Source organism: Gallinula chloropus (genome assembly GCF_964237585.1).
Source record: "Gallinula chloropus genome assembly, chromosome: 10".
Lineage (NCBI taxonomy): Eukaryota > Metazoa > Chordata > Aves > Gruiformes > Rallidae > Gallinula > Gallinula chloropus.
Window position 1 is genome coordinate 17,052,875 of NC_140095.1, and position 25,667 is coordinate 17,078,541.

The following is a 25,667-nucleotide window of genomic DNA, read 5'->3' on the forward strand; positions in this document are numbered from 1 at the left end:
CTGTTCCCTTCCCAACCCGCTGCCTGCAGAGGGCTCTGAAGGGAGACGTCCAGGGCCAGGGTTACTCACCAAGGGGGTCCCCGGTGGGATGGGGGGGGTGAAGTGGGGAAGGCAGGGGATCAGCCGTAGGGGGGTAATTCAAGGGCACCGCCCTGGGGCTGCCCCGGGAGAAGCAGGGAAGCCCGGCCAGGGAGGGGGCATCGCCGGCCCCAGGGCCCAGCCTGGGGATGCCTCCGGGCAGAGCTCTGGGGCGGGTTTCGCGGTGCCGCCCCCGGCGGACAGCTCTGAGAAAGGAGCCCGGGTGTCCCGGGGGGAAGAGGCGCAGCCCAGGGCCCCTCCAGAGCGAGGGGCTGGGGGGCAGCCCGAGAGGGGCTGGCACCGCGCGTCCCTTCCCTCGGGACCGGGCTGGGGGCGCCGCTCCCCGCATCGCCCAGGGCAGGAACCGGCGGGCACGCCCTGGGGGCCTCAGCCCCGGGGTCCGGCGCGGAGGAAAAGAGACGGGAGGGGGTTGAGCGGGCAGCCCCGGGAGCCCCGCAGTGAACGGGCCCCGGGGCGGCGGGCCCGGCGCGGTGCGGTGCAGCAAGGCCCCGCGGGGAACAGGTACTCACCGGGCCCGGGCCTCCCGCGGGCCGGCGCCCCGCCCCCGCCGGGCCGCCCCGTTGCGCGGCGCCAACCGGCGGCGCCGCTGCCTCTCCGCCAGGCCGCCCCGCCGCGCCGGCCCCCGGTCGGCACGGGTCTCTCACCCCGCGCTCAAGTTGGCGGCGGCGGCCTCATTGCCCTTACCCAAGATGGCGGCGACGGCTTCGCGGCACGTCACGCGGCTGGCGGGGTGGTGAAGCGGGAGGCGCCATGTCGTGGGCGGGCGAGCGGCGAGCCCGGCCCCGAGAAGCCCGTGGGCCTCGACGCGTCGCCCCGAAGCGCAGCGGGAGGCGCCGGCGCTGCCGCCATTTTCTCGGCCCGCTGCCAGCGCTGCGGCTGAGGCGGAGCGCCGGTTCCCCGCCACAGAAGGCGCGCACGGATGGGCCCGCTGCCTGCGAGGCCCCGGTGCCTCGAGAGCCACCGCTACATTAAACCCGTCGCCGCGATAACCGCTGTGTCACTTAAACGCCCGCAAAGACCAGACCCCGCAGGCCCGGCAATTCGCCGGTTTCCCCCCACTCCCCCGCCGTCCTGCCCACAACCGACATGGCGGCCGCCGCCTCCGCTTGCGGTCACGCGAGCTCTCCCCGCACTCTCGCGAGAGGCCGCCCGGCCGTTGCTAGGCGCCGTGCGGGGCGCGCGGGCGGCCTCTCGCGAGAGCGGCGGGAGGCGGGCGGAGGGGCGGGGCGGGCGGCGGCGGCAGCGGCGATGGCGGACGGGGCGGGTAGCAACGGGGACGCCGCGGGGCTGCCGGTGGGCAAGGAGGCAGGTGAGGAGCCGGGGGAGCGGCGCGGGCGGGCGGCGGGGCGCTGGGCGGGCCGCTGACGCCGCCGTTTGTGTTTCCCGCCCCCCCCTCACCCCCGGCAGTGGCCCGCCTGATCCGGGAGAACGGGCACATCTTCACCGAGGCCCAGTGCAAGGTGTGCAGCGCCCTGCTCATCTCCGAGTCCCAGCGCCTCGCACACTACCAGGTAGGGACCGCCGGGCAGCGGGGCGGGCTCCTCCTCTCCCTCCCTCTCTCCCTCTTTCCCTCTCTCTCCCTCTCTCCAGAGCAAGAAGCACGCCAACAAGGTGCGGCGGTACCTGTCCATCCACGGCGGAGAGGAGCTGGCCCCCGGGAAGAAGATGAAGCTGGATGCGAAGCAGGTGAGAGAGGACAGCCCTCAGAGCAGCCTGGGGCTGTGGAAGCAAAAGGCTGCCTCTGCGAGGGAGGTGAGGCTCTTCTCTGGTTGCCTTTGCCTGGGAAAGGCTTGTGGAGCCGGCGCTGTGGGAGGTCAGGAGCTTGATGACATGGGTGTCACCAGACCGCCTCCCAGCCAGCACAGTTCCTGCTGCCTTTCCCATCTATAGAGCCTCTGTGAGCCCATCTTCCCCCTTTTAAACAGATGTGCCTTCTCCTTTATTGACAGTCTTGCTTGAAAGGACAGGGAAGAGTGAACAGGGGTGTCAACGTGTCAGGAATGCTGGGGTGTAACCTTTACTCACACTGGCTTGACCATCAACTGGAATTCTCCTTCAGGGGCGATCCTTTTCTTAGTTATTTAGGTTTCCTCAGCTGGTAGCTGGAGCCTGATGGTCAGTAACAGCACCACGTTCCATTCAGCCATCTGTCTGCCCCGTGACTCACTTGGGAAACAGATTCTACTCTTATGATTGCTTCAGCTTTAATCCCCAACTCTCCAAGGCTTGTGGCAGGGGGGTGGGGTGGGTGATACACAGGGTTGCCTTCTCATGTAGTGGTAGCATGACTGCTGCTGCCTGCTCCCTTGGCATCATGTTGCAGATGACCCAGCCGATAGTGATGTTTGTGTTGCTCAGTTCACACCTTGCAGAGCAAAAGGCTGCCTGTTCCAGTTCTGGCAGCATCTCAGTTAACCTTGTCCTTAACCTGTACAGCCCAGGGCTGCCCCCCTGCCCAGAGCAGTTCATCAACACATTAAAAAAGCAACCTAGTGCAAGAATGCCCCAATAAAAGAGAGGATGGTGCTGTATGTATCACAGGAGTCCTACTCAGTCACACTTCTTCACCCAAATGTCTGCTTGTTTTTCTTAGACACCCCCACCTCCAAGCATTAGGGTTTCTTCTCATAACCCACAGGCTGGACAAGGTGACCTGCCAGGTCCTTGCCAGCCTCAGCTGCTCTGTGACTCTGTGTGAACAGGACAGCAAGCAGGAAGGCAGCAGTGGTGAAGACAGAAACAAGTGCTGTCCCATCTGCAACATGACCTTTTCCTCCCCGGCCGTGGCAACGTCTCACTACTTGGGCAAGACTCACGCCAAGAACATGAAGCAGCAGTCCCCCAAAGTGGAAGGTATGGCTCTGCAGCACCTTTGCATTGTGCTGAGGGGCTGTTCAAGTACTGGAAAAGTTGAGAGGTTCATTGCTCTGCTTGGGAAGCAGAACAAGCCAGCAGTGCACAGGGGCTTGGCCTCTCTCAGCACCAGCTTGTGGGCTGGCATTGACTTAAAGTTGTGTGGGTTTTTTTGTTTTCCTTTGGGAGAAATGCAGCTTGAGGCAGCGTTTTACCCATCCCAGGTGCCAGGAAAGAGCTGCTCTTCGGGGAGCGTGGTGTTAAGCTGTAGAAATGCCTGACATGGGGGATGTGGTGCTTGCTAAAAGCTTACAGGGACTGAAGTCACTGGTGAAACTCTTGATATGGCAAATTCATATTCAGCTACAGAGATGGAGCCTCTGAGGTCCGGGGATTTGTGACCTGCAGATTCCTGGGGGCTGGGAGAATGTGGCTGGGAAGCACCACTATGCTCTTGTCCTGACCTTGTGCTTTCCCATGGCACTTGCTGTTGGCTGCTCTCCTGATGGGATTCAGTCCAGGCTGACCTCGGGTCTGACCTGCTGCAGCTGCCTGTATGTCCCATCCCTTTGCTAGAAGAGCCCAGTGGGTGGAGAGGGAAACCAGACCCTCTTTCCAGGGTGGGTAGGGGCAGTGGAGAGCTGGAACCAGAGGGAACACGCAGCCTTTGAGCCCACCTGAGGATGTCAGCTTCTGCCAGCTCCAAGCTGGGATCTTCCAGGCAGAAACTCTGGGTGTCTTCATGGCTTTGTGAGGTTGTGTCTGCAGAGTGAAGCCACCTGGGGGCTGGGATGGTGTGTGGGATGCTTTTGTTCTTTGAAGCCCTTGCTTTTGGGTACAAGGAGAGCCTTCAGGAAGGAGTGGATGGCATGAGTGGTCTGGTGTGTAGCTGCTGTTTTGGCCTAAGAGGAGCTCTCTGCTCCTCAGAAGGTTCCTCACTCTGGTGGTTGGTACCTGGTAATGGGAGGCACCAGGTAATGGGTGAAGGTTTCTCCATCAGACAAGAGAGCTGCTTGCATGTGTGGATTCACTCTGTCACATCCAGTCCTCTTCACACTGTTTCTCAGGCAGGGCTCGTCCTGACTTCTGTTCAGGACCGAGTGTTTCCAGACACCCTCTTGCCATTGCTGGGCAGGGCTGGTGCTCAGGTCCTGGCTGCCTCCCTCTCCCTCTTCCCGAGCGATGATCAGGTCCTGATGATCACAGGCAGAAGCTCCATCATGTCTTGTGTGTCTCAGGTCCAGCTGTGCTTACATTAACCCCTCTGAGGGGAAAAGGGGGAGTCTGTAGGGTGGGGTTTTAACCCTTGAAGTTTTTCTGTCCCACTCTGACTTGTCTTATCACCCACCTTTTTACTCTGCAGTGTTAAGGGATCAGGTGGGAGCGATGTGAATTTACCTAGGTGCCTTGCATCCTCCCTCTAGGTTTGGGGTTTAGGGGTGGTGGTGTTTGCCTTTCTTTAATGTGGGCTTGGGGGAAATTACGTTTTTAACCTCTTGAGTTCTGTGACTCACTGAGGGTTTGGATTCCCCCTACAGAAGCAGTGCCCCCACAGAAACATCCCGCTCCCCTCCCCACCTCCACTGCCTCGTCTAACGAAGAGAACAAGGACATCGCCGACCCAGACAAGTTCTGCAGCCTCTGCCACGCCACTTTCAACAACCCCCTTATGGCAAAGCAGCACTATGTAGGCAAGAAGCACAGAAAGCAGGAGACCAAACACAAGCTGATGGCACACTATGGCCGAACCCCTGACGCACCCGCATCGTCCTTCATGGGTGAGTTCTCAGCAGGCAGGTTAATAAGTAGCTGAAGAGCAGGGTGGGAGAGCGATGGTGTCTTCAGACAGGAGAGTGTGTGGAGGGAGCAGGGGTGAGTTGCTTGGGATGGGGGTCTTGGTTACATACCCTAAGATGGATTTGGTTGGTTTTGTAACCCCCTGGCAGCAGGAGAGGTTGGAGACTGTAGCTACTCATGAAAAGCTCTGGGTTGTGCTTTGCAAGGCTGTTTAATCGGGGCCGCGTCCTTTTTTATTCCCTGCGTGGATAATCCAGGGATTTTTGGCCAGTGCTGTGTGGAGCGAGGTGGACTGCATCCAAAATGGAAAGATAAAAGTGACATTTGATGCTTAAAAAAACCCCCCTGTCTTCAGAGGGGACTAGCCAAGGATGGAAGAAATAGGTTTAGCTGCACCTGCTGCTTCAAAGCAGATGAAAGGCAGAGAGATTTCTCCCCGAACGCCTCTCTGCCTCTGTGTGGGCACTTCCACCCGATGAACTAATGCTCTCTGGAGCAAGCAGGAATGTTGGGGAGGGGTGGAAAGGGGGAGAAAGAAGACAGAGCTATTAAGGGGGAACTTTAGGCAGACAGTTAAAATTCATTTGCTTTATGATCTGCCGCTTACGAGCACTTCTCGGTGACGAAAGCCCCCGAGCCCAGTGAACGTGTTAGGAGCTCACAGTAAACTCCCTTGTTCCTCCCAACAGCTGTCTGTTGGACCAGGAAGTCTAGTACCTGCTGGATGCTTGAGGTAAATAATAAGCAGACAAATCATCTTAAAATCTTCTTCAGGGGCTTCTTTCTCTGTCATAAAAGCCCCCACAAGCAGAAGATTAATTATTCTAATTCTTTGCAGGCCACCTTTAGGTACTGGTAGCACTTAGGAGAAATGAGGCTCAATTATCCAAGTAATATTCTCTCCCACATTGTGTAGTCATGTGGGAGATGGAAAAGGTGCTTGGTATCCAGCGTTACCCATCTGCTCTTTACCTAATTAGTGGGGCCTGATGAATGGTTCCACATCAGCGTGACTCAGGCGCTGACAGTGGCAGGAGCCCCAGCCCATCAGGCTGGGTGGGTGGGCAGTGCCCTCCCTCTGTGAGTGATGCCTCCCATGAAGTGTCTGTGGAACCAGAGCACCTACAGACGGATCTCTGTGGCACTTTGACTGTGCAGGCAATGTTTGGAGCCTGGGCTGTAACCAGGGGCTGCAGGAGTGTGATGGGCTGCAGTCAGAGATGTTTTCTCCTGCTCTCTCCATCACCCATCTCCGTGTGCTAACAGCCATGCCTGTCCCTAAACCTCTCTCTCCTGGGATCTGTCTGGCAGTAGGGGTTCTGCTCAGCACAACAACGTCATGTTTGCTTAAAGATCCTCTAGGAACCATTGGGTTGGGGTACAGGAGTGGAGTTGGGACAACTTTGTGCATGCACTTGCTGGCCAGATTTGCAACAGAGAGACCTTGACCCCAAGGAGGGAGACCTGATGGCTCCATTGGCTCCACTGGCCTTTCCTGCCCAGGGCCAGCTCTCTGTTGAGAGTTGAGTTGAGATTTCAGAGTCTGAAATCTCTCTGAGGCGCAGCAGCTGGGTGGGGAAATGCCTGCTGCATGCTGCATTGTGCTTCTCACTGATGATGCTGTGCAGCACCCTGGGGTGAGTGACCTTTTTTGCCCTAAGGGAATGTTTTCATTGCCAGACTCCCAGGCAGAGCCCTTCCCCAGGCAGCCAAAACTCAGGAGCACCCACTGTCTTCAGGACAACTGCCAGGATTCTCCCTGTACAGACTCCTGGGCTGAGCTCTGCTCCTGTGCTTGCCTGTCTGGTATCTCTGCCCTCCCAGACTCTCATTCCAGCTGGAGTTGTCATGTTACACAAAGCCATTGATCCATCTGCTACAACTATTGCTGGAAACTTCCTTTTTTTCCCCTCCTCCAGTTAACTGCTACACTGACACCACCCAAACTGCTGGAGGGTAGAGTTTGATATTCTCAGTTGGCACCTCAGCCAGGCTTAGCAGAACTCTGGGTCGTGGAACAGGACAGTGTGTGTTATGTCCTCTGGCTGCTGCTTCTTGTATTGAAACACTCCAAGCTCACAAATTAACTGTCTCCTTTGTTTTCTTTCATGAGATGTACATGTCAGAAGTGGGAATTTGGGTAAGAAACAGATTTGCAGAGGCAGTGTAACACCAGGTTTGGTGTCCTAATGCTGAGGTTTTACTATGTCTGACACTTCAAACTGTTTATAGGAAATGTGACTTTGTCTAAACAAACCAACCCCTGTTCTGACCCTGGAAAGCAATTCCCTGGCAGTGACACCAGGGCCTGGAGTGGTAGTGGGATTCTTCGACCTCCCCCCTGGTTAACCCGTTGGCTTGCTGTTTGTCTTTGTTTAGCAGTTGTTTGACACATGAAGTGATTGATTATCTCACTTGTTTCTACCTCAGGCACCAAGTTGTTGGCTAGCTGTGTGTGCTAACATTGATGTCTGTTTCAGCTGGGAAGGGCTACCCCTGCAGCACATGTAACATAGTCCTGAACTCCATAGAGCAGTACCAAGCTCACATCAGTGGCTTCAAACACAAGAATCAGTAAGTAATGCTCTTGTCTAAGTGTGTTTCCAGCCTCTCCACGTTTTTTGGCTTAAACATAACATAAAATGCAGTTTTGAACCAGCATTTCCAGCTGACTTGCAAGCAGAACGTCAGGGTTTGTGCAAGGCCAACCCAGGCCTGGGCTCTATCCAGAACAGCATGGCCAGCAGGTCGAGGGAGGTGATTCTGCCCCTCTGCTCTGCTCTCATGAGACCCCCACCTCGAGTACTGCACCCAGCTCTGGGGTCCCCAGTATAGGAAGGATGTAGAGCTGTTGGAGGCCATGAGGATGAGCAAGGGGTTGGAGCACCTCTCAGGCTGCGAGCGTTGGGCTTGCTCAGTCTGGAGAAGAGAAGGCTCTGGGGAGACCTAATTATAGCCTACCAGTACTTAAAGGGGTCCTACAGGCAAGTGGGAGAGGGACTGGTCACCACTGAGTGCAGGGACAGGACAAGGGACCATGGCTTCAAGCTGAAAGAGGGCAGGGTTAGGTTAGACCTTAGGAAGAAATTCTTCCCTGTGAGGGTGGGGAGGCCCTGGCACAGGGTGCCCAGAGAGGCTGTGGAAGCCCCATCCCCAGAGGGGTTCTACAGGGCTATGGGCACCCTGCTCTAATGAAGGTGTCCCTGCCCACGGGAGGGGGTTGGAACTGGATGATCTTTGAGGTGCCTTCCAGCCCAAAGCATTTTGATTCTACTCTGTGATTCTAAGCTTGCTCTGTTTGTCCTGAAGCTGAGTGACTTCGACAGCTCCCTCTGCAGACAGCTCTGGGATGCTGCTCCATTAGAAGTGCCCTGCCGTTGCTTTTGGTTCTCAGTGGTTCAGCTCAGTGGGACCTTTGCTGTGAGCACCACCTGACACCCACTGAACGCCGTTTCTCTTACAGCTGAGATTTTAATTTCATTTAAGACTGGCTCGGTGCTTGCAGCTCAAATCTCTCTTGGGGTTCCTTGTCTTAAAATTTGGCATGTAGTCAGCACAGTCTGGATACATAGATTGTGTTCCTGACCTCGTTCTCACAGCTGGTGAGTTAAATAATGGCATCCCTGCATAGATTATTACTCTGAAAAATTTAGGCTGCTGGATGATTAATACCAAAAACACTCACACTGGGCGCTGTCAGAGTTCCTATTTCTAATTTCAAAGCCTTTGCTAAAAGATCAGTAATGAGCCTGGGTGGGTTAGAGACTTTCTTACAAGCAGGAGGCATTAGGAAGCCCTGCCTGAAGTGAGAGCAGACTTGTAGCCAAATTTCCCAGAGAGGACAGGAGGAAAACTGGGATCTGTCATTGCCTGTCTGTGGAATAACAGCCTGGCAGTCCCTTGGCTCTCTGGAGTACTTGACTGGAAGACACACGCTCCGTCCATCATCCCAGGAGAGTTGTGGCTCTGGAACAGCACCACCACTCAGTGAAAGCCAGTACCCTGTTCTAGAGAACACTGAGGATGTTCACAACACACATAACTATTCCCTTTAAGCATGTGGATGTTGGGGAGGTGGTTCTGAGCTTTTGCATCCACGCAGCTCCCTTTCAGAAAGCTGCTGCTGCTGCGTTGGGCTGGTCAGTCCTGCTCCAGGCCAGCTCCAGCAGTCTGAGGGGAGCCAGGCTGCTTGCTGTGTAACACAAGCCCTTTGACAGCCCTTGAGCTGCACCAGGGCCAGTGCTGCCCTGCTAAAGGTGTCTGCTTACACACGCGCACGGGAGGCAGGGATGCGCTTGGAAGCTGTTCTGGCAGGTTGCTGGCACAGTAGGCTGTGGCTCCTCTGACAGCCATGCCTGCTGAGCCCTGATGGCAGCTGGGAGGTTTCAGAGCACTTCTGACATTGTCTCCTTTTCTTCCTTCCCCTCCCCTCACTCCCTGATGCCCAGGATGCCAGGAGCAGTGCCGGTCGTCGGACCGTTCCCGCCACAGCAGTATGTCCGGGAAGAGTCAACTGCCCCAGGAGGCTACAGCTATTTCAGCCAAGACTTCTAGAGCAAGCTGCAAGCACTGTTCTTGGAGTTGTTGGTGGCCCAAGAACGCACATCCTTTGCCAGCCCACAATGGTTTCATTATCCCTCTGGATAAGCAAAGCCCTACCCTCCTGTATGCACCCGTTGAGCAGAACGGGGACTGAATCTGTCAGAAAAAGGATCCAGCTGGAAGAGACTTGCTAGACAGCAAATACTTCACTCCCTTAGAGTAGTTTTCATTGTGTAATTGCTTCCTGTGAAGGTGGGTGCGGTGTGAGAGGAAGTGTGTGCATCTGGTATAAGGAGGGTTTGGCACCAGGCTGGTAGTGGCCACCTCCTCCCTCACCAGAGCAAATAATGGATTCCTGCACCTGGAGGGCCAGCGTCCCGCGCTCAGAGGTGGCTTTGGCTGGAGGAGAGCTCCTAGGCCGTAGCATGCAGTGCTCCTGGAGCATGGATGGAACACAGTGCAGCTTGCCTGGCTTTGTACAGGCCTAGATTAGGGAATAACCAGCGTGGGATCTCTTTTTCTTTTTCCCATGCCTCCTCTGGTCAGGTTTTGTGTGCAGAGTTTCCGGAGCTGCTGATTGCTGTCAGAGCCTTTCGCAGCTCCCGAGCTGGGCGGGTTGAGGGTCTGTCTGCCAGCCTGTGGTGTGCAAACCGCTGCCGGTGGGAGCGGAGGGCTGCGAGAGGGGGTGAGAGCTGCTGGTTCCCCAGCAGCTCAGCCCTCTGCTCTGAGGATTTCCACGTGGAAGGAAGTAACTGTTTAGCCTGGTTTCCTATGGAAACAGGTGTACGTGAACATTCACCGTGTGTGTCTTCTTACCCCCTGTGACTTAAACTGATCTCAGCCAAACTTGGCAGCAGTGGAGATCTCCGAGATCTGAATGCAATCAGCAGAGGAAGGTAGAGCAGGGTGAGTTCATCTCTTCATTCTGTCTGGGTCTGTGTGGAAGTGCAGCGTTTTCCCTGCTGCCACCAAAATACCAGGGGACAAAAAAAAAAAGAGGGAATAAATGTAGGTACAGCAGAAAACTGTAGTGTAACTTGGTCAATTCACTAGCTGACTAAAAAGCTACAAATCCTCTGGAAACTTGCCTTTGTTAGTCCTTTCTTAGGACACTGCCCAACCCCTCCCCTCAAAGTTCTTGCACGTTTGTAGTGCCCTGGAGAAGGGATGTTGGGTATTTCAAACCTGGAAATTAAGGCTGATGGTCTCTTTGTGGTGCTGGTGTACTAGAGCTGTTAGAAAAGGCCCCGGAAGGAAGGAAGGAAGGGCAGGCAGGGCTCTGAGACCGCCGTGCGTTCTGGATGAGTTCTGTAGATGTTTTGCCTTAAGCTGAGGTATTGCCTGTTCTTTGCTGGCCCACCATGACCTGTTGGGCTGGCCTCATGTTCAGTGCTGCTGCTCCATGTCAGGCACCTCTTGGCTTTGTCCCGGCATCAGTGCCTCTGTGGAGCTGAGACTTCACTAGCCTGTGGCAAACGTCCTGCTCTTTTTTTCTTCCATGGGGCAGAAGGAGGAGGATGTGGCCACTGTGAGGACTTGCCTTGCCTGTGGGATTCCCGTGGGGCTGGCGGGAGCGTGGTGGCAGCCGTGGGCACGCCATGCTGCCAGGGCAGGCTGAGCCAAGCACTGCCTCCGGTTGCACGGCCGCAGCAGCTGCCAGAGGACAGTCTGGGGCCCTTAACTCCATGTGCTGTGTGCCAGGGGAGCAGCTGACACCTTCGTGGGGCTGAGAGACGGGCAGAAGAGGCGCTTCCAAAGTGTGGTGTGTGCACTGGTCAGGATAAGCAAGGAGAGAGGGAGAGAGCATGCTGTTTGCTGATCTCAGTGCATGGAGTGAGTGCCTTCCCTTCCCTTCCCCGCTCCAGGCTGTGCATGAGCTTTGTTTTTCTTCACCCTGCACAGAATCTGCCATCTCCCCTTAGGACAGGCTCCTGCTGGTCTGGGTTTGCCTTCCTAATGTTTTCCAGTCTTGCTCCAGCGCCGAGGTCTGACCTGAGCCTCCTGCTGCAGAGGGAGTCCTTTTAAACCTTGCGAGCTGATCAATGAGCAGAAAATTGGGGTGAACTGAAGGAAGCATTGTGTGCCTGTCGCCCTGGATGGCCTCCAGCTCCGATCTCTGCTGCTTAGCTCTCGTCCCGCTCTACCGGGGCAGGTGCCCGCTAGATGTGCTACGCATCGACACCAAGAGGGATCCATTTCCAGCACTGCCCAGTCTGGTGTGTCACTCCTGTCTGTGTACTGACAGTTTTGCCTTCCCCTGTACACAGTGTTTATGTATCTGCTGTTTCCCTAAGGTGAAGCTCTCCAAATAGAGTGTTTATTACTACTTTTGGGTGCTGTCTCTCTGCTAGAGCCCTTCCTGGGATTTCGCCACGCTTCAAAGCAAAGAACAGGATGCAGCCAGCTTTGAAATATTTGGGAGGGGCAGGAGGTTTGTGTTCCCATCTGTCCTCCTTGAGGCCCTGCTCTCATCCTGCAGCACCCTGAGGTCCAGATGAAGCCAGTAAGTGCCTTCCTCTGCGCTGCTCCAGCGAGCCAGGATCACACCACAGTCACTATGGGAGAGATGAGACAGTCTGGGCTGGGAGGCTGCTGGCGCTTCCACAAGCCCTTGTGCAGCCTGTGCCGAAAATACCCAGGAGTCCCACAGGATGCCAGGCTGTTCCCTGGCACCACTGCAGCAGCACAGGAATGGCATCGTGACCAGCGTGCCCAGCTGCTGTCCCTTCAAGGGCAGCTCACTTGCCGAGCTGGGCTGAGGCCCCTGGGAGCGACTGTCCTGCCTCTCTGCAGGCAGCGCTGTGGTAGAGCACAGGGGACCACAGATGTCCCCAGGAGCAGTGAGTGGCCTTGTGCTGGCACCGAGGGTGGCACTGCCATCGGCTGTGTGGGTAGTGCTGGGCAAGACAGGATGTATCCGTGTCCCAAGGCACACAGCTCTGCTGGGGCAGCATGCCTGCCACTGCCAGCCTGTCCCTCGCTGACCCCTTCCCCTCCTCACAGCTGGGCAGCGGTGTCTGGCAGGTCCTGGCCCTTCTGTGGGTGCAGGTGCTCCCCAGGGCAGGTGCCAGGGAGGAAGCAGTAGGCACAGGGCTGCCTGCCCCCCTGGTGTGTCCCCTCCCCAGCAGCCCGACGGCTGGTGGCAGCTGTGCCAGGGAAGCCACAGCCAGGTGGCCCTGCCAGCTGTGCTGGGGGCTGCAGTGCCCAGGGTGGGCTCCAAGCACGGACCAGATGGATGCAGAAGCCACTGGTGGCCCCACTGCTGCTGGCTGTTTGTCCTGCTGCTGCACTGTTCCCGGGGGGTCCCAGCACCCGTGGGTATGCCTGGGCGCAATGGGAGGAGAGTGGGAGCCTGGATGTGAGGTCAGTCACCCACATTCCATGGGATGCTGAGGAAGGAGCACCCCTTGTCCCCAGGCTGTGCCCCGCTGCGGGTGTGCTGCCGGTCCAGTGCCCTGCCCAGCTGTGCCCAGAGCTGCCCAATCCTCCTGCTCCCTGCTGGGGCCTCTGCGGGCAGCACCTCTCTGGGCTGGGGCTCTGGCTGCCTGCACCGGGCCCAGTCCCAGCGCCTTCCGGGCTGGCAGGCGCAGCACAGGGCACGGAGCCACCCGCCAGCCACGTCCCCCACGGAAGCGCCGCCGTCCCCTGCCTGTGCTGCAGCCAGCTCCGTGGAGCCTCCCGGTCTGAGGAGCCGGCTGCTTCTCCAACGGTGCATGGGGCCGGGTCCCCCCCTCAGCTGGGGGAGCACAGCCCCCCGGCCACAGCCCCAACCACTGCCATCCCTTGTGGCCCCGCTGGCTCCAGTGAGTAAATCAGGTGCAGATGTGGAGGCTGGGCGCCTGCTTGCAATTAGGGGCTGGGAGCATCGGGGTGGCCCCGTTTCTGCCTCGCAGCCCCATGCTCCTCCAGGAGGAGACCCCCCTTCCCCGATGCCCCACAGGGGACAGGGCTCACAGGCAAAGCTCCCACTTGCTCAGCCCCAATACAGGCACTGTTGTGCCCAGCCAAGCGCATCGTGTGTGCCGTGTCCCCATCCTGGCCCTGTGCATCCCGATCCCTGTGCCAGCTGCAGCCCCAGTGCTACCCAGCACTGCCAGGATGGGCAGGGGCAGCAGGGACCAAGGCATGGCACTGCCCATGCTGTGCTGATGGGCTGGCCCCAGCCACATACTCCCAGCTCTGCCCACAGCACCAAATCTGTGGGTGCTCCTGTTCCATACTGGGGGCTTGGCCTAACCCCAGGGCCCCCATGTCCCTGTCCTGCAGTCCCCAGACTGGGCCCCGCTTTCTCAGCTCCGCACAGGGAGCAGCAGGTTCATGTTTGCCAAGTTCTGTCTAGTTAAACCTTAACTGGGACGGGCTGCTCTGCTGGTCCCTCCCTGCTTGAGATAAGGATGGGCCTGGTGGGAAACACTGCCCAGAGCCGGGCCGCCTGCCTCCGGCCCAGGCCCCTGCAGAGCGTCCTGCCCAGCCTGGGCCGGGCTGCCTGCCCCTCCAGCTCGGCAGGTCCTGCTGATACGAGGGCAGCAGGTTGTGGCTGGGGCGGGAAGCTGCTGTGTGTCAAGACCAGCAGGGCTGGATGGCGCTGGGATCACTTATGCCGGGACAGCCCAGCCCCCTGCATGTGGCATGAGTCTGCTCGGCCTCAGCCCTACAGAGCCCATGTACAGGGTACAGCAAGCCTGTGCCCCAAACAACGGCCGTTCAGGGGAAGCCAAGAGAAACTTCCAGGAGGAAAGAGCCCCCCGGGCTCCAGCCCCCCAGGAGCCGCCATGCCGCGCACACTCACGCTGGCCGCAGGTGCCACCGCAGCGGGAGCGGCAGCGAGTGCTGGGGCCAGGCACAAGGGGCGGCTGTGTTCCCGCAGCCCCGGCTGCCTTCCAAGAGCAATATTGTTGGCACCAGGCAGGCTCCCTGCGCCGGCAGCGAATACACGGGCCTTTCATGAGGGGAGCAGGGATGATTTACTGCCTGGGGGAAGGGGCAGGGGCGGGAGGATGGAGCCCCAGCGTGACGGCCCCAGCACCCAGCCCCTCGTGTCTGCTCGCCACCATGGGGCCCTGCACACACAAGCAAGGCCAAGGGTCTGGCTAGGGAGTCACCTCTCCTCAGACAGGAACAGGGCAGACTGGGTTCCACTGCTCCATCTGCACTGTGCCCCCTCACTGCCCAGTCTGCAGGGCCTGGGGGCTGCGCTCCCTCCCCAGACACCCTGCTGGGTCTGAGCTTCCACAAACTCAGTGCCAGGGGGACACTGTGTCCGTGTGTCCTTTGCTCCTTTCAGCTAATGGGAGCAGCCCCAGGGGGCTGGGGGTTTGGGACAGCAATGGAGGGTGCTGAGGAAGGGGTGCACTCCTGGCTGGGGGTGCTGGTGCTGCCACAATCCCCCCTTGTTGAGCTGCTGGCGTGGTGGAGGCCATGGTGGTGCTGCTGGCAGCGGGCGGCAGGCGGTGGGGCTGCGCTGCCATGAAGGGCTTTTTGTTTGCCATCAGTTGCTGTTATAAATCAAGCCAGGCAGCCCGACCCCCGGCCCGCGCTGCCCCACGGCAGGGAGGGGATGGACTCCCAGCCGCCCGCAGCACAGCCCTGCTGTGTCCCAGCCTGTGCCCGGCATGGCCTGGGCTGGCAGGGATGCTTGGAGTGACGAGGGGACAGCACGGTCCCCTTACTCAGCTCCCACCCGGCGCCATACCCAGCAGCAGAGCACATGGTTGGGATATGGGTGGGGGTGTCTCCGTGCTCATCACAGCCTGTGGCTCCCGTGGGCTTCCCCAAGCCCCAGCTCTCCCCCACTATTACCGGTGCTGGGAACAACCCCTTCTCTCTGGTTTTAATTTGGTTTCGGTTTGAATCAAGTGGAACCCAACGTTTTCCTTTGCTTCCGGCAGGCTGCGAGCTCTGCAGGGGCGGCTGCTGCTCCGTGAAATTGATGTTCTCGTCCGCTTCACGCACCGGCAGGAATGAACAGCTGCTGGGAGCTGCCAGCCCCAGGGACTGCTCTGTGCACCCCTGTGCCCCGGGGAGTGGGGGGAGGACCAGCACCCGGGATGGGGAGCAGCATGGGAGATTGTGGCACCAACCAGCCCTTGCAGTGAGAACGTTTCATGCTGGGAGTTGCTGGTTTCTCACGCTGGAGCAGCGTGGACAAAGCTGTGCCCGGGCCCTGTGGGGTGGGTGCAACGGTGACCCCAGCGTCTATGCTGAGTGTGGGCAAGGCTGCTGGAGGGCAGAAAGATGGTGGGTGCAGCACAGAGCAATGCAGTGAGGGAGGGCAGCTCTGGGGCCAAATCCTGGCCATGCACTGGGAGTCCCTTGTGTTCCCTTGTACAGGCAGCAGGATGCTCAGGGGAAAGTGTGCCTGGGGACCACTCCTGGGCTTCCTGCGTGAGGAAGGCGGGCAGCAGGGCCTGGGCACGGTGGGTCTGCCTGTCCCAGCCCAGGCAGCAGCGCAGGGAAAGCGAAGGCGAAGTGTTTATGGGTCGGATTAGGGCCACTCCAACCCTGGCTCTCAGCCTCGTGGTGTTTTACGACGCTCCGTTATGGGCTCCTAATGAGGGTCACAGCCGCTTTATGACACCAGCAGCGATAACGCTGCAACTAATTGCAGCACAATTAGCGAGCGGGCTGCTGGGCACCCAGCAACACGCAGCACCCAGCCCCAGCCAGGGCCACCCGCCGGCCTGGGTACTGCTGCCCTGGAGCCCTTGGCATCTCCGGGACCGGGCTGCAATTGGGCTGCCACAGGGGGAGAGGGAGCAGAGGTGGTCTCGCCCCCCCACCCTGCCTGATGTGCTGCTGCTCCCAGCATGGCGGCCCAACATGTGGGGTCTCCCTGGGGAGCAGTGGAGGGGACCAGCCCCGGGTGTTTCACAGCCCCACGCGTTCCCCACCCGCGCGGTGGGGCCGTGCCCGGTGTGTGTGTGGGGGGGTGCCCAGTGGCCGCCCCTCGGCTGCTGGCGGGCACATGGCGGGGGGGGGAGAGTGTGTGGGGGAGCCGGTGCCGGCCCCCTACCCCCAGCTCGGCGGCGGGTCGGTTTGCAAAGGAGCCGGCGGCCGGCGGAGCGCGGCCGGTTGCAGCAGCCGCGAGTCGGGGCCGGTCCCCCGCCGCCCCCCCCCCTCCTTCTCCTCCTCCTCCTTTCCCCAGAGCTCCGGGCGGGGCGGGCGGCGCCGCTGTAACCCGAGCGCGCCCCTACAAAGTGCCCGCGCCCGGCGCGGCGGCGGCAGAGCGGGACCGGAGCGAGCCCCGGAGCCGCAGCCTCCCCGAGCTCAGCCCGCCATGGGGCCGCGGTGCGGGGCGCGGTGGCGCTGAGCTGAGCTGAGCCGAGCCGAGCCCAGCCCGCCGGCACCCGGACTTTGCCCGGGCCCTCCCCGCGCTACGCGGGCGGCTCCGCCGAGGGAGTCCGACACCGCCGGTAATGCCCGCCGACCGCGACCCCCGCCTAAGCGACCCCCCTCCGCACCCCGGGACCCCCGCACCCCAGGATTCCCCCTAACCCCGGGTCCCCCCCAGCCCTTCCGGACCCCCCCCCCCTCTTTCCCCGCCCCGTGCCCGGTTAACCTCTCCCAGCGCCCTGCCCAGGCTGCGGCTGGCTGGAGAGGTCGGGGTCCCGGCGGCCACCCCGTGTCCCCCTACCCGTGCCCATCCCGCCCCCAGCGTGTCCTGGGGACCCCGCACCGCTGCTCCGCGGTGCCCCAGGGACCAGCCTCCACTCCCTGGTGCCTGGCCAGGGCAGCGTGCGGGAGGGAGCTGCCCGCCCGGCCCCGCTCACCCCGGCCCTGCCTGTCTCGCAGGGTGGGAGCCGCCGCGCCGGAGGGGCCCGGAAGATGCGGCCCCCCTTGCAGGTCCTGCTGGGGCTGCTGCTGGCGGCTGCTGCCCAGGGCAGGGCCATGGACCCAGGTACGGCTGTGGGGGATGAAAGAGGGTTGGAGAGCGGTGGGGAGGGGAATCTTGCTTTCTGAAAGCCAACTCCCAGCCGGGCAGTGAGCCCCTGGGACTGGGGGTGCTGGGTGCTCATCCTGGAGAGGGAGCCCCACGGCTCTGTCTGTGGCACTGGGCTGGTGGGAGTTGAGGGTCACCCACCCGGCTGGGGCATGGCACAAGGGGTGTGTGTCTCCATCACCGGGTGAGGAGGTGTGGAGGCTGGAAGGAGCAGAGTGGCTCCAGACAGGCTGTTTCTGCGGTACGGGTGCTTGGCTCACTCGGTGGGTGTGTGTGGTGGAGTGGGATGGTGTGACTGCTGTGGGCTTTGGCAGCTGCATGTGGCTTTGCCACGGGTAGAGGAGAAGCACATGTCCTGCGTGAGCAGAAGCCCAGCTACCCCACATTCCCCCTGCAATGGCTGCGCAGAGGGCTGGGGACACATGTGTGTCCCAGGCCCCCGTGTAGAGGCAGTCAGGCTGTGGTGGAGATTGCTGTTGCTCTGGTGGTTGGGTTGTTTCTGCCTTCCATGTGCACTCGCCTGCTGCCAGCCTGGGCATCGCCAGCGCTGAGGGTCCCAGCTATGCCTGGAGCATGTGGAGGTCCAACAGTGGGTGGCTGGAAAAGTTTGGTGCCCTCTTTCAGTGCTGTGTTCAGTGAGACAGGACAGGCTCAGGCACCCTGCGCCACTGGGAGTGGCCCCTGTGTAAGGATGGTGGCATGTGTGGCCTTGGACAGGGACATGGCGCTGGGGAAGTTGCGTCCCAGCACCCCAGGGCAGAGTCCAGCCTTTGCCCGCCTCTGGGTTGGCGGAGCCGGGCACCGCGCTGCGCTGCACCACGTGCTCTCTGCTCCAGGGTGGGCAAGTGGCAGGGTCCTGCTGTTAGTGAGGGGTGAGCACTGGGGTGGGTGCTTACGAGTCTCTCCAGAGCTGTTTGAGAGCCCGCTGCTGGAGTCAGAAGAGGAACATCTCCTGCTGGACCCAGGCAACGTGTTGAAGCTGTACTGTGATGCCAACCAGAGCGGTGCCAGCGTGGTCTGGTACAAGGAGTCCCGGCCGCTTGTCCCGGGGGGTCGCATCCGGCTCAGGCAGAGCCTGCTGGAGATCTCCGAGGTCGCCTACGAGGACTCGGGGCTCTACGTGTGCCGGGCGCGGGGGACTGGGGAGATCCTGCGCAACTTCACCATCTCCATCGTGGGTAGGAGCCCCAGCAGTGTCCCACCCCGGGGCAGCAAGGCAGCTGCTGCCTGCCCAGCCCTGCAAGCAGGGACGTCACTCTCAACCCATTTTCCTTTGCAGACTCACTGTCATCGGGTGATGATGACGAAGATAGTGATGGGGACGGTCCCCATGGGGAACGAAACGAGGAGCCTGTCTACATGCACAGAGGTCAGTGCCACCTGGGGCAGGGCAGCTTGGGCAGGCCCAGGATCCTGGGACACTCCTGCTCGTGGCACAAGCAGCTCAGAGCAGCTCTGGCAGCCTCCATGCTGCCCCTCGGCCCCCTCCCACTGTAGACCGGTGTCTCCCCAGCTCCTTACTGGACTCACCCGCACCGGATGGACAAGAAGCTGTATGCGGTCCCTGCGGGGAACACAGTGAAGTTTCGCTGCCCAGCCTCGGGCAGCCCCAGCCCCAGCATCCGCTGGTTCAAGAACGGGCGTGAGTTCCGGGGGGAGCACCGCATCGGGGGCATCCGGGTAAGGGCCAGGGCCCCCTGCTGCCGACCTCCCTTCCTGGGGGTTATTCCCCCATCCCTATCACACCTTGCCTCCTTGCCTTCCTTCTCTGCAGCTCCGGCACCAGCACTGGAGCCTGGTGATGGAGAGCGTGGTGCCCTCCGACCGCGGCAACTACACCTGCCTGGTGGAGAACAGGTTTGGCAGCATCCGCTACAGCTATCTCCTGGATGTGCTGGGTGAGGGCTCCTCAGAGTGGTGCTGGTCCCAGCTCCTTGTTACCCCCACGCCTGGCGGAAGGGTTGGTGTCATGGGGAGGGGGGCAGAGGAGCCTCTGTTAGTGTCCTGTCTGCTGGCACAGCCTGCATGTGCTTCAGGCCAAGGAAAGTTGGGGTGGGGACCAGGTTTGGGTGGCACCAATCTGCTGTAGGGCCAGGGAGTGACTCTCTGTCACTTCATGGTGGGCAGAGATGGAGGGAGGAAGGAGCCCCTGCTCTGGGCCACCGTGTTGGTGACCCCGCTCTGGTGTCCTCTATGCAGAGAGGTCTCCGCACAGGCCCATCTTGCAGGCGGGGCTGCCCGCCAACACCACGGCCCTGGTGGGCAGTGATGTGGAGTTCTTCTGCAAGGTCTACAGCGATGCCCAGCCCCACATCCAGTGGCTGAAGCACATTGAGGTGAACGGCAGCAGCTACGGTCCCGACGGGGTCCCCTATGTGCAAGTGCTCAAGGTAACAAGGGTTGGAAGTGCCCAGGTCCTGGACACCCCCCCAAAGTGATGTGAAGGGGCACACAGAGCCCTCCAGGGAGCTGCAGGTGCTCGCCACCCATCCCTCTCCCTGGCAGACCGCAGACATCAACAGCTCTGAGGTGGAGGTGCTGTACCTGCGCAATGTCTCCGTGGAGGATGCTGGCGAGTACACCTGCCTGGCTGGGAACTCCATTGGCCTCTCATACCAGTCAGCCTGGCTCACCGTGCTGCCGGGTAGGTGTGGGGGTCCTGGGGTGGGAGCTGGGACTACTGGTACACAGGAACCATGGCTCAGGCCGACTCATTCGCTCCCTCCAGAAGAGGAGCTGGTGCGGGAAGCTGAAGCCCCTGAGGCCAAATACACGGACATCATCATCTACACCTCGGGCTCGCTGGCCGTGGCGATGGCCATCATCATCGTGGTCCTGTGCCGGATGCAGACACAGTCGAGCAAGCAGCCCCTGGAGCCCATGGCCGTTCATAAACTCTCCAAATTCCCACTCATCCGACAGGTGGGTGCTGGGATAGAGACCTTGGAGTTGGGGGGGGAAAAGCACCTTGGTGACAGACTGGCTCTGCTAGTGCCACTTCTGCCCATCCCTCCTTACTCTGCTGCCAGCACTGGGGTCGCCCTCTCCCCTGCCTCCTGAGGCTCCCTCACCCCATTGTTCTGAGGGTCTCTGCTGGGCGCTGGAACGTGGGGTGGGATGGCTGAGGTCCCTTGGGCTCTCTCCACAGTTCTCCCTGGACTCCAGCTCCTCCGGGAAGTCCAGCACATCCCTGATGCGCGTCACTCGTCTCTCCTCCAGCTGCGCCCCGATGCTGGCTGGGGTCATGGAGCTGGACCTGCCCCTCGATGCCAAGTGGGAGTTCCCTCGAGACAAGTACGGTGCTGGGCAGCACAGGGCAGGGCTGGGGCTGGGGCTGCTCTCTGGGCAGCAGCATGGGGGTGACCTATGGGGAGGTCTCCAGCCATCAACAGACACCTCAGCACTGCTGTACCCTGAGGTGCTGGGACCTGGCTTGGACCAGAGAGGGGCAGAGGGACCCCACCTCTGCCCTGCAGGGTCTGGCCATGTGGTGACAGGGAGTGGGACCACCCCTGCAGTCACTCACAGTTCTGCCTGTCCCTGCCAGGCTGGTGCTGGGCAAGCCCCTGGGAGAAGGCTGCTTTGGCCAGGTGGTGCGTGCAGAGGCGTATGGCATTGACAAAGACCGGCCAGACCGGGCAGTCACCGTGGCTGTGAAAATGCTGAAAGGTACCAGCTCCCCTGCCAGCATCCCAGGCACAGAGGTGGCATCAGCACCAGGCTGCGGTGCCACCCCAGCTGGCATGGTGACGTGGCTTCTCCTTTCCCAGACAATGCCACGGACAAGGACCTGGCTGACCTCATATCCGAGATGGAGATGATGAAGCTCATGGACAAGCACAAGAACATCATCAACCTCCTGGGAGTCTGCACACAGGACGGTGAGGGGCCTGTGCGGGCAGGGCTTGGGCAGGGGGTGGGCACAGAGCAGGGGATGGGGCTGGTGGAGGACAGTGGCGAGGGGGATGCTGTGGGTGGGGGGGACAGGGCAGGGGCTGAGCAGAGTGGGCACCCTTCCCAGGGCCGCTGTACGTGATCGTGGAGTTTGCTGCCAAGGGCAACCTGCGGGAGTACCTCCGCGCCCGCCGCCCCCCGACACCCGACTACGCTTTTGACGTCACGGCGATGCCCGAGGAGCAGCTCTCTTTCAAGGACCTGGTCTCCTGTGTCTACCAGGTGGCCCGTGGCATGGAGTACCTGGAGTCCAAACGGGTAGGACTGGCACAGCCCCCGTGAGCTGCCTGTGCTCGGCACAGCCTGGGCTGGGGGGGTAAGGTGGTGATGGAGGAGCTGCGTGTCCCCCACTGTCCCCCATCTCTGAGCAGAGGGAGCCTACCCCCTTCCCCAGGCCCCACCCAGCAAAGCTCAGAGCAGTATCTCCCCAAAAATGGGGGGGCTAAAGCCTGACCCACCCCCTGTGTGTGTGTCCCTGATGCTGCTCCTGTCACTGCAGCCAGCATGGGGGTACTGAGGGGCTGGCAGTGCCTGTGGGAGGGGAGTAGTGGCTCTGTGTGTGAGGAGGGGGCACATGGAGCTGCAGCTGCCATCTGACACCCCGGCGGGTGACGCTTCCCCCCTCCCCGGCAGTGCATCCACCGGGACCTGGCTGCCCGCAACGTGCTGGTCACAGCAGAGAGCGTGATGAAGATCGCTGACTTCGGCCTGGCCAGGGATGTCCACGACATTGACTACTACAAGAAAACCAGCAACGTGAGTCGGGTGGGGCCTGTGGGGGATGACAACAGACATGGAGACTCCCCCCGCCTGGGGCTGAGCAGGGGGGTTTGCTCCCACAGGGTCGCCTGCCAGTGAAGTGGATGGCACCTGAGGCCCTGTTCGACCGCGTCTACACCCACCAGAGCGATGTGTGAGTCCTGGGGCTGCTGGGGCTGAGGGTGCCCTGTGGGGGGACAAGGATGCTGCTGGGTGTGGGATGAAGGCAACACCTCGGGGTTGTGCACAAAGCAGAGCCTCCAGGAGTAGGATAGCAGCAGGGCCCACCTTCCCTGGGGTGATGCCACCTTTCCCATGGCACCACAGGGTGTGGTGAGGTGAGCTGGGGCCCCACCTGCACAGGGAGGGTCCTAGGATGTGGCTGACACCTCCCCCTCCCCTCCTTTGCCACATATGATCCTAGGTGGTCCTTTGGGATCCTGATGTGGGAGATCTTCACCCTGGGGGGCTCTCCCTATCCTGGCATCCCTGTTGAGGAGCTCTTCAAGCTGTTGAAGGAGGGGCACCGCATGGACCGACCATCCAACTGCACCCATGAACTGTGAGTAAGGGCCAGGTGGGGTGGGCAGGGGCCGTGGCAAGACCCTGCTAACGCCCACTCACCCCCCCCCCCCCAGGTACATGCTGATGCGGGAGTGCTGGCACGCAGTGCCCTCCCAGCGCCCCACCTTCAAGCAGCTCGTGGAGGGGCTGGACAAGATCCTGGCAGCCGTCTCAGAGGAGGTGAGTGGTAGGGGGATCCAATGGGCAATGGGGTGGGGTGGTGCTGGGGCTGGTGGCACCCTGTGCTGATGGCACCATCTCTCACCACAGTACCTGGACCTCTCCATGCCCTTTGAGCAGTACTCGCCTTCCTGCGAGGACACCGCCAGCTCCTGCTCCTCCGACGACTCCGTCTTCACCCACGACCCGCTGCCGCTGGCTCCACGCCTCTTCTCCTACCCCAGCGTGAGGACTTAAGGGTGGGCAGGGAAGGGCAATGCTGAGGCCACCTCCCTTCTCGTGGGGAGCAGGTCTGGGTTGCCACAGGGCTTTGCCCGGTGTGAGCAGCGAGTGAGCAGGGCTGAGCCGCAGCGCCAGGCCAGGGTGTCCCTCTCTCCAGGCTCCATTTCAGCAGTGAGCTTTCAGTTCTGGCTGAGACCCACCTGGCATTGCAGGGCAGCAGGAGCTAGAACCATTCCAGGGTGGGCACTGCCCGGGATGCCCACGGCATCGCCCAGGGAGATGGGCTTTGGCCAGTGCTTTGGTGGAAGAGTCTCTGGGTGGGAGCCCCGCTGCCCGCAGGGCTCCCGCTGCCTCTGTACATAGCCATAGAGATGAATATTTATGTACGTGAAATATCAAACCTGATAAATTATTTTTTTGGAATAGACCCTGATGCCATTTCTGGGCTGCCCTGGGGGGCAAAGGGCCTGCCCAAGCTGGGAAGGTAGGTCAGGGGCTGCCTTCTTGCTGCCTCCTCACCCCAGCCATAGCAGGGGGCATGCGAGCACTCCCGGGGGGGTTGTGGAGACAGTGCCACAGGTGCAGGAAGCGATGTCCCCACTCCCGCGCCTCCAGGCCCCCTCCAGCACAAAGCACCCTCCCATCTGTTCCCCATTAGCCGCTGCTGCGCTAAGCCACCGTGAACTCCGCTACCAGCATCGCCCTGAAACCGATCCCCCAAATGCCGCAGGCTCCCAGGCTGGGAAAGTGCTCTGGGGCCCGGCCCTGCACACTGAGGAGCCCCCTGCACCCCCCTGCCCCAGGCTAGTCTAGATAAAAGTGAGTTACAGGCTCTGCACTCCTCCCTGGAGCCCTAGTACCCCTGGGAGCATGAATTGGGGTGCTCCAGCCCTAGGCTTGTTCTCCAGTGCTGGTGTTGCTCCCCCCCGCCCTTCCCCTTGCCCCATGGTGCCCAGCTCTGCTGGGAGCATGGGCAGGGGGGGCTGCAGCTGTCTCACCCCTCCTGCCAGCCCTCTCCCTGGGTCTAGGGTTTCATCTAGGGCCGGGCTTTGCCGGCCATTAGCCCCAGGATCTTGTTTCCTTCTCCAGCTCCCAGCTGCATTCGCAGCTCCCCAGCCTGAAGCCAGCTCTGGCACAGCCTGCCCCAAACCAACCCACGGGGAATGGGGCTGGCAGGTGATGTGGGGCAGGTCCTGAGCCTGCAGCAGCTGGAAATGGCAGTCCCTCAGTCCTGCCTACTGCACTGGCTCAGGGGTCTGGGCTCTGCAGGGATGCAGCTTGTGAGGGGCTCAATTCAGCCGTGGGTGCAGCACCTGCTGTGCATTTCATGTGCTGGGGCGCCTGTCCCAGAGTCCTCCCCCCCTCATCCCAGCCCCGTGCAGGGCTGCTGGGGCAGCCCAGGCTACCAGCATGCTTGCAGTCTCCATCCCCAGCGCTGTTCCCCTCTCTGCTGTGACGAACCCCCTGCATGGGGGGTGGACGGGAGGCAGACAGCCCCCCAGCAGGTGTGGGACCTGCCTGTCCCCACAGCCTGCCCAGGAAGGGTCCCAGCTGTCCGGTAATGTGCCAGAACCAATGCATTCTGCACGCCCTGAATGGGGCATTCACACGCCGGAGGGCAAACTGCCCAGGCTGCCCACACGAGCTGCCCAGCTCCTGGCCTGGGCCAGGGGTAAACACAAACAAGTGCCTGGGGAGGGGGCTGAGCCCCTGGGGGCTGTACCCAGCTTGCCTCCACTTTGTTCCAAGTCAGGGTGGGTGTAGGGGTGGGCTGTGTGTGGGGTGGGCAGTGCCCTGTGCCCAAGGGTGTTTGCACTGCTCTTGTTTTCTCTGGAAAACGGAGCCACCAGTTTTAAACAGCAAGGAGGAGGTGGGTTCATTGGTCCTAAATGCCAGGTAGAGAGATCAAAGGGACAGGGTGAGGGGGGACCTGACAGCCCCTGAGTGTGACGTGGAGGTGGGTGAGGGCAGCACATGTGTGCAGACAGCTCCTTATCCCGCAGCCCATCCCAACCCAGCCCAGCCGTGCTTACGGGTGCTGCTGAGACCTGGCACTGTACCTGCCTGCCTGGCCCAGCTCGGGCAGCCGGTCCTCACCCCATCTCCAGGCACCCAGGCATCGCCCAGAGCTGCAGGGGTAGGTGCCAACGAGCTGTGCCAGAGCCAGCTCTGCCAGGCCCAGGGCAGCCGGGGCCATGGCTGGTCAGGGAGGCAGCTTGGGGCATCCCGCAGCCCCACGACAACTGGAGGCAGTTTTTATTGTTTAACATTCCTGGTATTTTCTGTCAGGGCTGAACCAATTGTCCTTAATCCGCCAGGCTCTGCTGGCCAAACAAGTGTGGCTGAGCCACCGGCATCCTGTCCCCACGAACAGGCCCCTTTTGTGAGGGGGATTTAGCGTGTAGCCCAGTAAATCCTGCTGGTTTCCTGAGGCAGCGTTCCCACACCACACACACATACACACACCCGCCTGCCCACGTTCTCCCTCCCCAGCCCCCCTCTTCCCGGGCCCTGGCATCACTCTCTTGCCCAGCCATGCCTGCGGGCACCCTGCCTGCCCTGGGGCCAGGTACCTGCTGTACAGGCAGGACCTGTTTGCTCAGGGGCTGACCTTCCCCCTCCACGCTGCTGCGATGTGTCTTGTGGGTCCCTGGGGGATGTGGGGTGTGTGGGGGTCCCCGCAGGATATAGGGTGGTAGTGGGGTTGAGGAGCTTCCCAGCCACCTCCCTGCACTGCTGATGCTGAGCTCTGGGGGAG

General features: G+C 60.9%; 2 protein-coding genes across 3 annotated transcripts; both read left to right on the forward strand.

Annotated features, from left to right (window-relative positions):
• Nucleotides 1-1,347: 1,347 nt before the first annotated feature.
• Nucleotides 1,348-9,445, forward strand: ZNF346 (zinc finger protein 346; the record flags this gene model as incomplete). The annotated part of the gene is given in 7 exon segments (XM_084268653.1): nucleotides 1,348-1,456; nucleotides 1,459-1,610; nucleotides 1,696-1,785; nucleotides 2,802-2,952; nucleotides 4,491-4,730; nucleotides 7,230-7,323; nucleotides 9,198-9,445. Coding segments are annotated over 7 exon segments (942 nt in total). The 3' UTR covers nucleotides 9,304-9,445.
• An 8,943-nt stretch (nucleotides 9,446-18,388) lies between these two features.
• Nucleotides 18,389-23,336, forward strand: FGFR4 (fibroblast growth factor receptor 4). 2 transcript variants are annotated; one of them, XM_084268849.1, is made up of 16 exons: nucleotides 18,389-18,408; nucleotides 18,510-18,599; nucleotides 18,744-18,910; nucleotides 19,005-19,128; nucleotides 19,430-19,620; nucleotides 19,736-19,874; nucleotides 19,959-20,152; nucleotides 20,379-20,524; nucleotides 20,778-20,899; nucleotides 21,001-21,111; nucleotides 21,252-21,442; nucleotides 21,818-21,940; nucleotides 22,027-22,097; nucleotides 22,368-22,505; nucleotides 22,582-22,687; nucleotides 22,778-23,336. In XM_084268849.1, exons 2-16 carry the CDS (start codon nucleotides 18,590-18,592, stop codon nucleotides 22,922-22,924), a joined length of 1,980 nt encoding a protein of 659 aa, XP_084124975.1. In that variant the 5' UTR covers nucleotides 18,389-18,408; nucleotides 18,510-18,589; the 3' UTR covers nucleotides 22,925-23,336. The 2 variants fall into 2 exon arrangements, with proteins under 2 accessions (XP_084124975.1, XP_084124976.1); XM_084268850.1 differs by having other exon boundaries at nucleotides 22,808-23,336.
• Nucleotides 23,337-25,667: the final 2,331 nt, after the last annotated feature.

Coding starts and splice junctions, on each gene's coding strand:
- FGFR4 (XM_084268849.1), top strand. Junction 20,153..20,378: donor AATTCCCACTCATCCGACAG/GTGGGTGCTGGG, acceptor CTCTCTCCACAG/TTCTCCCTGGACTCCAGCTC. Junction 21,443..21,817: donor AGTACCTGGAGTCCAAACGG/GTAGGACTGGCA, acceptor CCTCCCCGGCAG/TGCATCCACCGGGACCTGGC.